We start from the raw sequence: 13,322 nt of genomic DNA on the forward strand, positions 1-13,322 counted from the left end.
CTATTGGCGGCTAAACAACTACCACGAGTAGCCGGCATCCCGGAGGTCTTTAGCGGCTAAAACAACCAGCAACTGCTGCTCGGATCTTATCATTCAGTGCTTTCCTTAAAAACATTCCTATTTTAGGCACTGTATATATGGTCTTGGCTGAAGTGAAGTAGCATTTATCACTTGGAAAGGGGGGTTACATTTTGTCCCCACCGGGAATACAAATAAATACGTAGAGAGGGATATGTATATATATGTATACATATGATATTCAGCCGCTCTGCTCCTCGTCTCTGGAACTCACTACCCCCCCCCCCAACTCAGAGACAGCTAAAAATCTCAACTAAAAACACATCTGTTTAAAACTGCCTATTCCACCTAAATGTCTATTGCTCTGCCTTTTCTGTTGCTTTGCTGTATAGTATTTTTTCTGCTGTTGTATAGTATTTGTTTTGCTGTTGTATAGTATTTGTTTTTTTGTTGTATAGTATTTGTTTTGCTGTTGTGTAGTATTTGTTTTGCAGTATAGTATTTGTTTTGCTGTTCTTAATTTATGAATTCCCTGTGCGGCGTCCTTGAGTGCCAAGAAAGGTGTCTTTAAATAAAATGCATTATTATTATTATTATTATTATTATGTAGACCAGAAAGGGGGAAAATCTCCCAACATCCCCCCCCCCCCCGGCCAATCCCACCTTGACTAGATATACAGATGTGTACAGTGGTGCTCATAAGTTTACATGCCCTGCTTAAATTGACTAAAAAGAGGAATAAAAAAATCATCTTTTGTAAATAGATCCTAATGCCTTAATTTAAAAAAAAAGGAAAATCCAACCTTTTAAGGACACCAATTTTATTTGTGAATGAATAATGTGATGTAAATAAATAAATGTTTTTCCTTAAAATACAGGGGCATAAGTATACCACCCCCTATGTTAAATACAGGGGCATAGTATCACCCCCTATGTTAAAATACAGGGGCATTAGTATACACCCCCATGTTAAAATACAGGGGACATAAGTATACACCCCCTATGTTAAATACAGGGCATAAGTATACACCCCCCTATGTTAAAATACAGGGGCATAAGTATACACCCCCTAGTTAAAATACAGGGGCATAAGTATACACCCCCCTAGTTAAATACAGGGGGCATAGTCTACACCCCTAGTTAAAATACAGGGGGCATAAGTATACACCCCCCTATGTTAAAATAAGGGGGCATAAGTATACACCCCCCTATGTAAAATACAGGGGGCATAAGTATCACCCCCCTATGTTAAAATACCGGGGCCTAGTATACAACCCCTAGTTAAAAACAGGGGCATAAGTATACCCCCTCTGTTAAAATACAGGGGGCATAGTATACACCCCCCTATGTTAAAATACAGGGGGCATAAGTATACACCCCCCTATGTTAATACAAGGGCAAAGTATACACCCCCCCTATGTTAAAATCAGGGGGCAAAGTATACACCCCTTGTTAAATTCAGGGGGCCTAAGTATACACCCCACTATGTTAATTCCCATAGAGGCAGGCACATTTTTATTTTAAAGGCCAGTTATTTCATGGATCAGGATACTATGCATCCTGATAAAGTCCCCCCCCCCCTATCATCACATACCCTTTACCACACATTGGCATGGTTTTATTTCAGTTAGACTAATAGCTGTTTTGATTTGCATTGAGAGATGAATTCATGGAAAGTGTCCCGTGCACATCTATTTAAGACCTAGTTACAAAAGATGATTTTTTTTTATTCCTCTTTTTAGTCAATTTAAGCCTGGGCATGTAAACTTATGCTGATGCTTTTTTGTAATGTTATTTTTTCCGATGGTTATTTTTTTAATGAAGTCGCAAACATAAAATAAAGGTTATTCTGGAGAGGGAGGGAGACAGACGGCCTTTAGTTTCACAGTGGTGTGGTGCAGCAGAATGTGCGAAGCTGGCAGTAATGGGACTGAGAAGGTTGCGCTCATTTCAAATAGCGAGCTAGTTGGGTTGTCCCTCTGCCAGCCATCTGAGCTACCGATATCGTAAACCTCAACGCAGTTTAAGTTCATCACTGAGATCCACCAGCCGCCAGACAAACTCATACCTCCAGCTGACAGAAATCTGAGGAGTTATTCCAGCCCATCATCTTAGAAATGTGTATTTCGCTTCTTGAGTGGTTTATTTAACAAGTTCCATTTGTGTGTGCATACAAAATAACAATACATGTAAATATAAAATCCCTAACTTATAAGAATTCAAAGCCCTGAATAATAAATTCCTGTTCATATGGATCTATGTTTTTTTTTTAACCGATTCACGGTGCATCGCTACATCCCTAGTGACATACAATCTGTTGTTGCTACAAAACATTGTATTAATAGGACAACTGTCAGTCTGTGCTTCTGTGTTGTGTTGTGTTGTCAGGGAAAATATTCATAACAGCCACATGAAGTTTGAGGGACCCAGCGTGGCAGTGTGCAGCAGCACAAAGATCCAGGGTACCACAGTGAAACTAGAAGGCCAGATAATGGGAGGAGCCTGATGCATTAAGACTTCCATGGAATTTTAGCCTCTCCATGCATGATGGTCTGGCATCGTCCTCTAACCCAGTGGTTCTCAACCTTTTACCACTCAACATAATGAAGTTGGTGTTCTTCTTCTATACCCCTACCCACCTTCAGACCTCTTTTCTGTGTTCAAGGTACCAAACTCACACAGAAATGTAAAAAACATTCCCCTGTATTTTTATTTTTCAACTATCTGTTGAGCCCCAGAAATGTTCTTGCGACCCTCTTGGGGGTCCCGAACCCCAGGTTGAGAACCACTGCTCTGACCTACTGACCATTAGAAGATGCCATGGACAGTACCCTTGCAGGTGTTAGCATGCAACCACACTTTGAGCAGCTCAGTCTTGAACTACTTCAGTCTTGAACAACAAGATGAACTCTGCTGTTGATGATCAAGAAACCCACGTTTCTATGATTTTGTTTTGTCTGTTAAGTGCATAAAATACAACACACCAACTCTAAAGCAGTTGCATTCCTTTGTGGAGATGACTAGAGGAGCTATTTATTCATTGTATTTTATTCATTGCAAAATACTTCCTAATTAGCCCTTGTGTGCAAGCTACTGTATGTTAACTCATCAAAAAAAAAAGTGCCTGTTCAAACTCGCTCACTGCAGACCAATCTGTAGAATACGTTATTCACAGTGAGTACCAGCAATAAGGAACTGCTAGCAGGTGACTGGTGGCCACTGATGAGGGTTTTAAGAGTCAGCGGGCTTCAGGATGTTTCACACTCACACACAAGACAGTTGTTTGACGGAGGTAGCCCTTCGTGCTGTGGTGGTCCAGATGATCTGAAGCCGGGAGTGGGTGGACTGTTTCCAAGCTGTAGATTGGAATTTTTACGTAGTTTATGTAAGTACTCCATATCAGTCTTGGTCTCAAGACCAGTCAGCTGCTGGGATTTCGCTAAGTTGCCTGTGCATTGTCTGATTTATGCCTGTGTTAAACTTGCAAATACAACCAATAACTTGACTTATATCTAATTTGAAATTGGCTGTCGTAAACTCCCCCTCTCCCTGCCCCCTTTACAAGCCCTCCCAAGAAAATGAATGTGGGAGCCAGGAGAAGAAGCTCTGGCACAAGTCTTGGTCTTGACTCGGTCTCGTCCAACCTTGACTCGGTCTTACACTCTGGTCTTGGTGATGACTTGGTCTCGGTTTTGGTGGTCTCAACTACAAACCTGCCCACTGGATCCATTCCAAGCCCACAGAGTGTTTTATCTTCAAATCCTTGAATCAAATGAAGCAGTGAAGACACCAACTGCTTTTGGTCTGTAGCATAGCAAAATGGCTGTCCCGCTATCCAAGAAAAAACTAAAAAAGGAAGTAAGCTCATCATCAAATCCAAACACGGCTGGACTCCTTTGCGATGTGGCTTTCTGTAGACTGTGTGAACCTGGCGGGGTCAGCTGTGTCTGTCGGCTGGATGATATCTTCGGGGACGTGAGGAACTCAGCAGTGCAGAGGGACGAGAGCGGCAGCAGTCATGGTCGAGCGGGTTCCCGCGGTGAGAGGGTGGTCGTGGTGTGGTTGGTGTCAGTTTTCAGCCAGTGACAGTGTCAGAGCTGCCTGCAGCGCTGCTTCTTCATCAATGCTGTAGTCCTGACAAAACACAAAAAAACAACAGCTACAATGCACACAATGCAACCCTAATCCAACTTCCATTATGTAAGGCAGGGATTCCCAAACAAGGGTACTTCTGCCGTTGCCGGGTAGTACATGGAAAGATTAGAGAGTAGCTTAACTGATTCCATATTAACATTAAGTCATCTGTAACACCTAAACACATTACATGTTGTAGTTGTGTAGAGTGTGTGACAACTAGTTATCAAGCCAGCACAGAAGTTTAGGTAAAATGAATTATTAAATGGTCTAAATTTACAGCACACAGCAACTTAATACTATGTAGTGTCTGGCTTTTGTTTGATATTTAGTCACGCAAAAATGCCTTGAAATGCTCTGAGTAAAATGAAGCAGGCCCTTTTTTGTGAAGGGTAGAGCGCGGAAGAGCCAGCGTTATGGTAACCCGGTTTGTTTTGTTTTCCATCCTCTAGAGGATGAGGGAAAAGGTTGTTTTAGTTTAGTCGTTCAGTTTAATTCATAATTGATAGCTCATTTATATCCATATCCAATGCTGTCAAATTCTAAATGCCGAGTTTATTTGGTACATAGGAAACTAAAGCAGATTGGATAAACAGTTCATGAGACACACACACACACACACACACACACACACACACACACACACACACACACACACACACACACACACACACACACACACACACACACACACACACACACACACACACACACACACACACACACACACACACACACACACACACACACACACACACACACACACACACACACAATAATATAGTTAGATATAATTCTACATGCTAAAAATTGCCATTTTTGAAGACAATTTGGTGCAATAAGGCATCAGTAAGGCCTCAGGACCCTGTGATAAAGCAGAACCTAGTACTCAGTACTTTAAGCACCACAAATTAAATTCCATTCACCTGTATTGTACTGTGGTTGAGGGAATCTCCAAACCTTGGCAAAAAAAAAGCATCTACATGGAGAGATCCCACTCAAGAGGAAGTGTGAGAACATTCTTTCTTTTAACATTTCTTTTACCGTTTTTTTTTCTTTATTATTTGACTTCCTTGAAGTAGAAGTTCCACATACTTTTTAAAAAGACAAACCACCATGACAGCTATGGACTTACAACAAAGGTGTCATAAGAGAACTTGTGTCTGTGGAGGAGATGCTGGAGGAAGTTGGAGCTCTTATAGCTGGGGTCACCCCACGGCATGGCTGAACACACCGGACACACCTGGAGATACAACCACACAGCCAGGTTTAGTTACTATGACGATAAAAAGGGCTATGGTTAAAAATGCTACAACTTGAAGAATCAATATGTGTATGTCATACTTTTTTTTACTCATACAACATACAACACTGGTTTTCTGAATGTGAACTCACAGATAAGTCTTCACAAATATGTAGATTAATATGTACTTTTCTTGTAATTATGAGATCCTGATCTGGGCTCAAGTGGGTCCAACAGCTGCCCAGCTACGTCTGGACCTACAGTGCCCTGCTATGCCATGAACTACTAAAAAAACTGCTACAAACTACTATTTTTTCTATTTTTGTTATTTCCACTAACCCCAACTGGCCCGTCAGATACCGCCTACCAAGAGCCTGGGTCTGGGTCTGGGTCTGGGCCTGGGTCTAGGTCTGGGTCTGTCCGAGGTTTCTGCCTAAAAGGAAGTTTTTCCTCTCCACTGTCACACTGTTGCTTGCTCTGGAGGAAACTACTAGAACGGTTGGGTCCTTGTAAATTCTGGAGTGGGGTCTAGACCTACTCTATCTGTAAAGTGTCTTGAGATAACTCTTGTTATGAATTGATACTATAAATAAAATTGAATTGAATTGAAGGGGAGGCACTGCACCTCCACTACCTCTACACAACCAGACACCAGCTCAGATCTTAACCCTTGTGTTGTCTTCCCGTCAACCATTAGCACTTTTTCCAACATTTGTGTCACTTTTTCAATGTTGTGGCTGTTTTTTCCAAAGTTATTTGATATTTCTAATGTTGACATTCTCAGCGCTTATTTCAAAGGCCCATTTTTTGTGATAAAAAAAACTGAAAACGGGTCAAGTTTGAACCGAGGACAACATGACGGTTAAGTAGATGTAATGAAGCGGTGCAGTCTCACCTCCACCTACCCCTCACACTACTGTAAACCTCCATGTTAAGGTGGACCTCGGCACTTCCACTAGCCCTTTTCGAAGCGGAGTCTGTTTTGCTCTAGGATGGTGACTGACGCACGCAGACTCCCGACTGACTCAGAAACTGACCTTCTTGAAGTGAAACCCTGAAACTTCAACTTCAACTCCCAGTTCTACCAGCACTAAGCCCACTGGTTTAGCTGGACCCCTTTCTGCATAGAGGAACTAACATGCTGGATTATGACGTGACACAAATAAAGAAAAAACACCAGAGCTGGCTGAAAAAAAAGAAAGGACATAGCCGGGCAGCCTTTGGACCCACTTAAGACCAGACGGTTGGGAGATGAGCACTAGGGGGCCATCACTGTATGTGTAGTCACCTGTGCCCAGGTCTATATCGACAGCGTTTCCTTTACGGAATTGTTATATATATATCTATATATATAGATATATATATAGATATATATATATATAACAAGTTTCTTCCCGAGGCTATTGTGCAGAAGCACCGTGGCTACGTCCTTCCCTCAGCGCCACCCAAGATGATTATGATTGGTCCAAAGGAATGCCAATAACCCAGAGCATGTTTTTCTCCTACAACACAGCTGAATCAGCACAACTTTCATGCCTTTCTACTGCAGTCAGGTTCACTGTGTTCACTCCGTAGGAATCACTGCACATGGGGGGGGCACTTTTAATGACATTTTAAACATGTTTAGAGGCTAAAAACATGTTTTAAACTGGCTGTTTACTACTGTTAGGCGCTAACTCTGGTGGGAGGATAACATGGTGTAGACAGCCCCGATTGGTTAGTTTTTCTCTCTACTGACAGCACTACAAATTTACAAACAGCAGAGCTACGTGTTGGAATTGACCGGAATTCTCGGTGATAAAAATCCACTGTCGAGTCGGGCAGTTCCCAGCCGCTTCCTGCAGCATTCAGGCTGAACAGGAAGTGACAGAAACACTGGGGTGTTATCAGACCTATATGTCAGCTGGTACACAGTCTCAAGTCGTTTCAGTTATGACAGGGTAGCTCTTAAAAATGCTCTACATGTGATCTGTTGCTGATTTTGATAAACATCAGACTGTAGATAATCTGAACAGATTTAGTCTCTCTGATTTCTAAACGTCACTGTCAGCCACACAATGTGCGGTTTGTACAGAATAACCCTTTAAATCAGACAAATAGCAGTTAAAGTCCCTCCGATTCAAAATCAATAAAAAGCAACCTGAAATGGTTCCTGCGTTTCTTAAAATGTCCCTGCAGTAAATATTGACTGAAAGCACTTCTGGTGATCTAGGATCATCCTAGTTATTCTAGACAATATAATCTAGTCTATGACAGAGTAGTCTCTTACCACTTTATTAGGGTCATTACGGTGGCTGTCCATACAGTGCTTCACCAGCTCCTGCTGGTCCAAGTTCCTGGCCCCACAGAACGGACACGCAAATGTTGACCGGTTTGGAATATTGCTGCGTATGGGTGGACACACATTACACATAAAGACATGGATTATGAAAAGCTTGTAGTAACTAGTGTGCACATGTGCAACATATCAAGTATATTATAATAATCACCACATTCTAATGTGCACAGGACATTAACATGTTAGCACCTTGTCTTTATGTTTTTAGATTTTTTGGGGCATTTTTGGCTTTTATTTTGACAGGACAGCTGAAGACATGAAAGGGGAAAGAGAGGGGGAATGACATGCGTCCAGGAGTAGACCTCTACATATGGGTATCCGCTCTACCAACTGAGCTATTCGGGCGCCCATACCTTGACTTTTTAACAGAGTAAGGGTGGGACTCCTGGGAGCTGTAGTTGTTAATTTCACAAAAAGAGATATGGGTTGTTCTCAAAAGTAGAGGCATTTATGAGAGTGGCAAGAAATGTTGATGAAAATAATTGAAAAAAAATGCTTATGTGCACATACATTGTTCTGGGATGTAAACTGCATGTGCAGATTGAGTCAGCTCAGCATGGACGTGGACGAGTGTGTGTACCTTGGTATAGGTTGGGAGGTGGGGACCACAGGGACAAACTTGGGACAGTTGGCTATCTGCTCCTGTACTTTAGAACAGGAAGCAATGTGAGACCTCATCTTTACCAGAGCCACCTGAGAACACACACACACACACACACACACACACACAGACACACACACACCTGATTGACCATCATCACTTGAAATATCTGGGTAGTAACAGACTGATCAAATGCATTCATCATTTCATTGATGCAGTTAGTTGGTATTATATATATGGTATATAAATACATAAATAACTTTTTTACTGTAAATGCTAAAGAAATAAAATGAAAATTGTATATTCACATGAGCATATATCAACTGTACTAGGCAGTCACAATATGATGATTTGTACCAAATAATAAACATAATTAAAATTGAAATCTGTTGGAATACTGTGTCCACAGAGTCCTTGTGGCCCTGGTAATGAATGGTCACTACCTACCTTCTTGTTGCAGCCCCTGCAGGGGGCTTTGTATGAGGCCAGCTGCTTCTCCACACTGGAGGAGCGCTCCACTTTCTTGGGGTCAAAGGGCACACGACAGAGAGGGCAGAGGGGCGAGGTCACCTGAAGACATGGCTGAAGACACTCCCCACAGAACCTGGAACAGCCAACAGCACGGGAGAACATGTTATATCTCAGATACGTCCTGCTGGTCCAGGGAGCACTGATGAGTTATCTATTCCAAGTTTTTCAGTTCCAATAAGGTACTCCTTATCACCTGGATTATTTACTTATAATAATAGAATATAGTGTGTGTGCTTGGATTTTTGCATGTAGACTCGTGACTCATGACAAAAAGTTATCAAAATACTTTTGATAGTCCAAAAAGTGTTCAAAATATAGAGGAACAACTTACTTGGATCAGGGTTAAATAAGGCCCTAAGTGGTCCTTTTTTCCAAAATCATGAAAAAAATGGTACAATTACTTTTCATACTCTCTTGACTTGTGCAACACCCCCCCCCCCCCCCCCCCCCCCCCCCCACCCCCCCCCCCCCCAACAAAGAAAAAAAAAAAAACGTATATAAAATTTCCTTTACATAATAAAGACATTTGCACCATAAATTGATACGGAAACATTCACCAGAATGCAGAAAATGAAGTGTTTGATGCTCAAACACTTGTTGAACCCCAATGTTGAACCCAAAGTTACACGGTGGGAAATAAGTAGCAGGAAAAGTCCTTGATTTCCTTGATTTCATGTTGTTTATGGAGAAGGAGAACCAAGAAATGAGTCGGGGAAAATGCAACGCTACCAAGCCACGGCTGAACAACGTACGTCACCATGACGTGTAGTTACATTTTTTGAGAGGTGCAGGTCAGGCTACTGCGTACATAGGGTCCAGGTACCTACATATATAGCCACAGGGTCGATTTAACGCAAATTACTAATCGGCTTTAAGAATGCCATCTTCAACAACCACAGTAGAGCGGTCTCACCCTTTGTGTTTATTTCCTCTTGGAATTCTGTCACTCCAAGCGGGAGATGGGGGTGGGCTTGAGTAACTCTTGCCTTTTTTAACTGGGCTTTAGCAAGCATAAGGCAGAGGACCTTATTTAAAAGGCCCTGACTGTTATACTGGTTAGGTCCCAACGTACTGTATGTACTGGCCCAAGCATTAGTGTTTGCTGAAGTTCCATCAACAGCAGAGGAGTAAATATAGCTGCAGTTTCCTGTAGCTAGAAATAGAACTGAGGCTACCTGAGGTCTGGTCTGCTCTTTGTACTTCTTCTCCAGACTTAGAAAGATTAAAACACTCCTCTCTAAAGTCATTGGAGACAAAGTAAGACGCTGATAGTGTCAGCATCCCATTGCCAGACCTATCTATCTATGAAGTATGGTCAGGCTACACTGCCTATCCATTCTAGGATAGGGGAAACAAAATGCTTTGGCTGGTCTGTGTGTCTTTAAACCAAGTGAAGCCTGATAGCAGAGACAGCGAGAAGGGAGGGACATCTGGCGTGTGAGAGACCCAACGGAGGGGAGGGACATCTGGCGTGTGAGAGACCCAACGGAGGGGAGGGACATCTGGCGTGTGAGAGACCCAACGGAGGGGAGGGACATCTGGCGTGTGAGAGACCCAACGGATGTCAGGTTTTATTCCAGCAATGATGTCCTCTTAAAGGGACGCTATGCAGTTTTGGCCATTTCTTTGCCTCATTCGCAGGTTTGTCTATAGAGCCCCCCCAACAGGTTTGTATATAGAACCCCCCCCCACAGGTTTATCTATAGAACCCCCCCTTACAGGTTTGTCTATAGAGCAACCTCTACAGGTTTCTATAATAATATCATTAGAGTGTAAAAATGTGCCAGTGCTGTCTCTTAACCCCAGTAAACTTTGCACTAACCAGCTAACATTTGGTTGCCAGAATGTTCTGGGAACGTTCGTTTTGGGTCGCGGGAACATTCCCCGAAGGTTAGGTTTTGTTGTTCTCAAAAAAATTCTCAGAACATTAGGAGAACGTTCCCCTAGCGTCGCCACCTTTAGAGAACGTTTGCTGTAACCAAAAAAGTAACGTTCCCAGAACGTTAAGTAAACTTATCGATCAACCAAAAAACAACCAACACACAACCAAACCTAACCTTCAGGGAACGTTCTTTTTTACATTCCCCAAACCTTTAAAAGACTAGCACCCACATCATTAGTGTGTGTAATGTATATATATATATATATATATATATTGTATATATATACTTACCTTACTATAAATCTACCCATTGCACATATCGCCTATTCTTTGCACATTCTGCACTCAACCCGTTCAGCCTTTAGTTTCTTGTATTATGCAACAGTTCTTATGTCTGCACTGTATATATTTGTTTTCTGTATTTATTGATTATTCTTTAGTCTGTTTCTTTATGTTTGCACCATTAACCAACGTTAATTGTAGGCTTATTGTGGCAATCCACCTTTTTATGATTCTGATGAACAAACCATGAAACTGGGACAATGCAACGTGATGAATGAGCATTGTCCCTGTTAATTAGATAAATCAATGAATTAAAATGTTACTGTTTCTAAACTAATGTTGCCTCAAATCTAGTTTTCATAAGCCCATCTTAGTGATGGAGGTGTATGTCTGACAGATGTAGGCGATCACTGTCTGACAGATCATTTATACCCCACTAACACAAAACGTTTAGCGAACGTTTAGGGAACGTTAGTTTATGGTTCTCTAAAGGTTAGTTGGAACCAAACCAAAAAGTAACGTACCCAGAACGTTAAGGAAACTTTCTGACCAACCAAAACACAACCAAACCTAACCTTCAGGGAACGTTCACAGAACGTTATAGGAACCACAAATTGTTAGCTGGGATAGCCTTCTGGGATAGTGCTTTCTTAAGCCAAATGAACTCAGCTATTAACCGAAAAGCAATTCAGCTGTCAGTCGCTGTAAAAAAAAAATGTACACGATTAAAATGTGAATAAGCGGTATGTCCACACACAATTAGACCAAACAAGAAGTAGCGACTTTACGTGTGAGCACAGCTGGCGATGCTGACGGGTTTGTGGTAGACCTCCAGGCAGATGGGACAGGAGAACTGGCTCTCGACGCCCTCCGCCGGGGCCGCCAGCGAGCCCGAGCCGCCGGTCGGCTGCTGCTGGCGGAGCTGGGCGCTCGCCGAGACCAAGCTCCGAAACATCGCCATCGTGGAGCGCGAGACGGTCTACAATTGTCGACAACAAGAGAGGAAGCTGTGCTTAGCTACTGTTAGCTAGTGCATTAGCCGTACAGACATAGCGGCCTTCCAATTCTCACATAATATCTTCCATAAACCAAAGCGTTACTTTTTTCCTGTCTGCCAGAGACACGCTGGAGAGGTAAACATTGGGACCAGAGCCCGCTCACGAGCGTCTGTACTGTGCTGAGCGCGAGGTTGACCTGAATTAAAAAAACAAAACAAGCTATAACGTCACGGCGGGCATTTCTATGCGTGGAGTACATGTAGCGCTGGATCCACTTGGTTGTCAGATTAGCGCTGTTGGAACCGCGAGAGCGACCGTTGCCGAACATCACGTGAAGCCACAACAACAGACCGTGGTGAAGTTGGTTTTATGTTGGACGTTAGCTATTCGACACCTTCGAAAAATCTTTTCTGCAGCTTTCCCTTTTGACCAATCCATGTCACATCACTTTTGTTGAGCTCAGCTAACTTCATTTTATGTTTTTCTTCCAAAAACCCATTCTTGGATTATTTTAATAATTCTTTTATGTAAGCGTTATGATATGAATAGGTTAAAAGGTCGAGTCGAGCCGCATAATGGATTCATAGCATTTTTTTTTTTGTACATAAAAAATTATTTAACAAGTCAAAGGATGGGTTTTTTGAAAAAAATAAGTTTTGTGAGAGTTAGCTGAGTTCAACAAAAGTGTTTTGACATGAATAGGTCAAAAGGTCAAGCCGCATAATAGATTTGTAGCATTTTTTTTACACAAAAAAATATTTAAAAAAACTCAAGACTAAGAGATATTTTACAGAGGTTCAGGAGAAGTGTTATCTATATTTATTTCAGAACACTTGTTTGACAGGATATGAGCAATGTGTCTTATTATTATTTTAATTTTTTAATTTTTTTTAGGTATTTTTTTATTATTATTATGCTATCGTTTTTATTTAGTATGTCATATTTTGATATTAGAAGCCTTGACTCCACCTCCATACCAGCAGGTGGCGGTAACGCATCGCAAAGCATAAAGCAGATTATCTACGTCATCAACAAGTGCCACGTTTGGACCACACACCCTTTCTTAAACTGGCATCAAACACGCGCACAGTTGTTACTGCATTAAAGTGAATATAAATATTTAACAACATTTTATCGTAACATATATGAGAAACGCGAGGCTGTAAGTATCAGTTTTTGTTCCCCAACGCTGCTTCAGATGAGTTTTCGCCCCTCGTGACAACATTTGAATATTCCATGAGTTCAAAACTGGACAGAAGTCTCGCGAACGTAACACTGAATTGTGATAGAGCTTC

The 13,322-nt window shown here is 41.9% G+C and overlaps 1 protein-coding gene across 2 annotated transcripts; it reads right to left on the reverse strand.

Annotated features, from left to right (window-relative positions):
• Nucleotides 1-1,568: 1,568 nt before the first annotated feature.
• Nucleotides 1,569-12,362, reverse strand: rnf166 (ring finger protein 166). Of its 2 annotated transcripts, XM_032511517.1 has the most exons (6): nt 11,818-12,357; nt 8,782-8,938; nt 8,314-8,426; nt 7,665-7,779; nt 5,288-5,395; nt 1,573-4,152 (listed from the first exon to the last, which is right to left on the reverse strand). In XM_032511517.1, the coding sequence occupies exons 1-6, from the start codon at nt 11,988-11,990 to the stop codon at nt 4,087-4,089; spliced, it is 732 nt and encodes a 243-aa protein (XP_032367408.1). In that variant the 5' UTR covers nt 11,991-12,357; the 3' UTR covers nt 1,573-4,086. The 2 variants fall into 2 exon arrangements, with proteins under 2 accessions (XP_032367409.1, XP_032367408.1); XM_032511518.1 differs by lacking the exon at nt 5,288-5,395 and having other exon boundaries at nt 1,569-4,152; nt 11,818-12,362.
• Nucleotides 12,363-13,322: the final 960 nt, after the last annotated feature.

Source organism: Etheostoma spectabile, unplaced genomic scaffold (assembly GCF_008692095.1).
Source record: "Etheostoma spectabile isolate EspeVRDwgs_2016 unplaced genomic scaffold, UIUC_Espe_1.0 scaffold379, whole genome shotgun sequence".
Taxonomy (NCBI): Eukaryota; Metazoa; Chordata; class Actinopteri; order Perciformes; family Percidae; genus Etheostoma; species Etheostoma spectabile.

Coding starts and splice junctions, on each gene's coding strand:
- rnf166 (XM_032511517.1), bottom strand. CDS start 11,990: ATGGCGATGTTTCGGAGCTTGGTCTCGGCGAGCGCCCAGCTCCGCCAG. Junction 5,396..7,664: donor GTAATGACCCTAATAAAGTG/GTAAGAGACTAC, acceptor TTGTATCTCCAG/GTGTGTCCGGTGTGTTCAGC. Junction 4,153..5,287: donor TCTCTTATGACACCTTTGTT/GTAAGTCCATAG, acceptor GTGTTTTGTCAG/GACTACAGCATTGATGAAGA.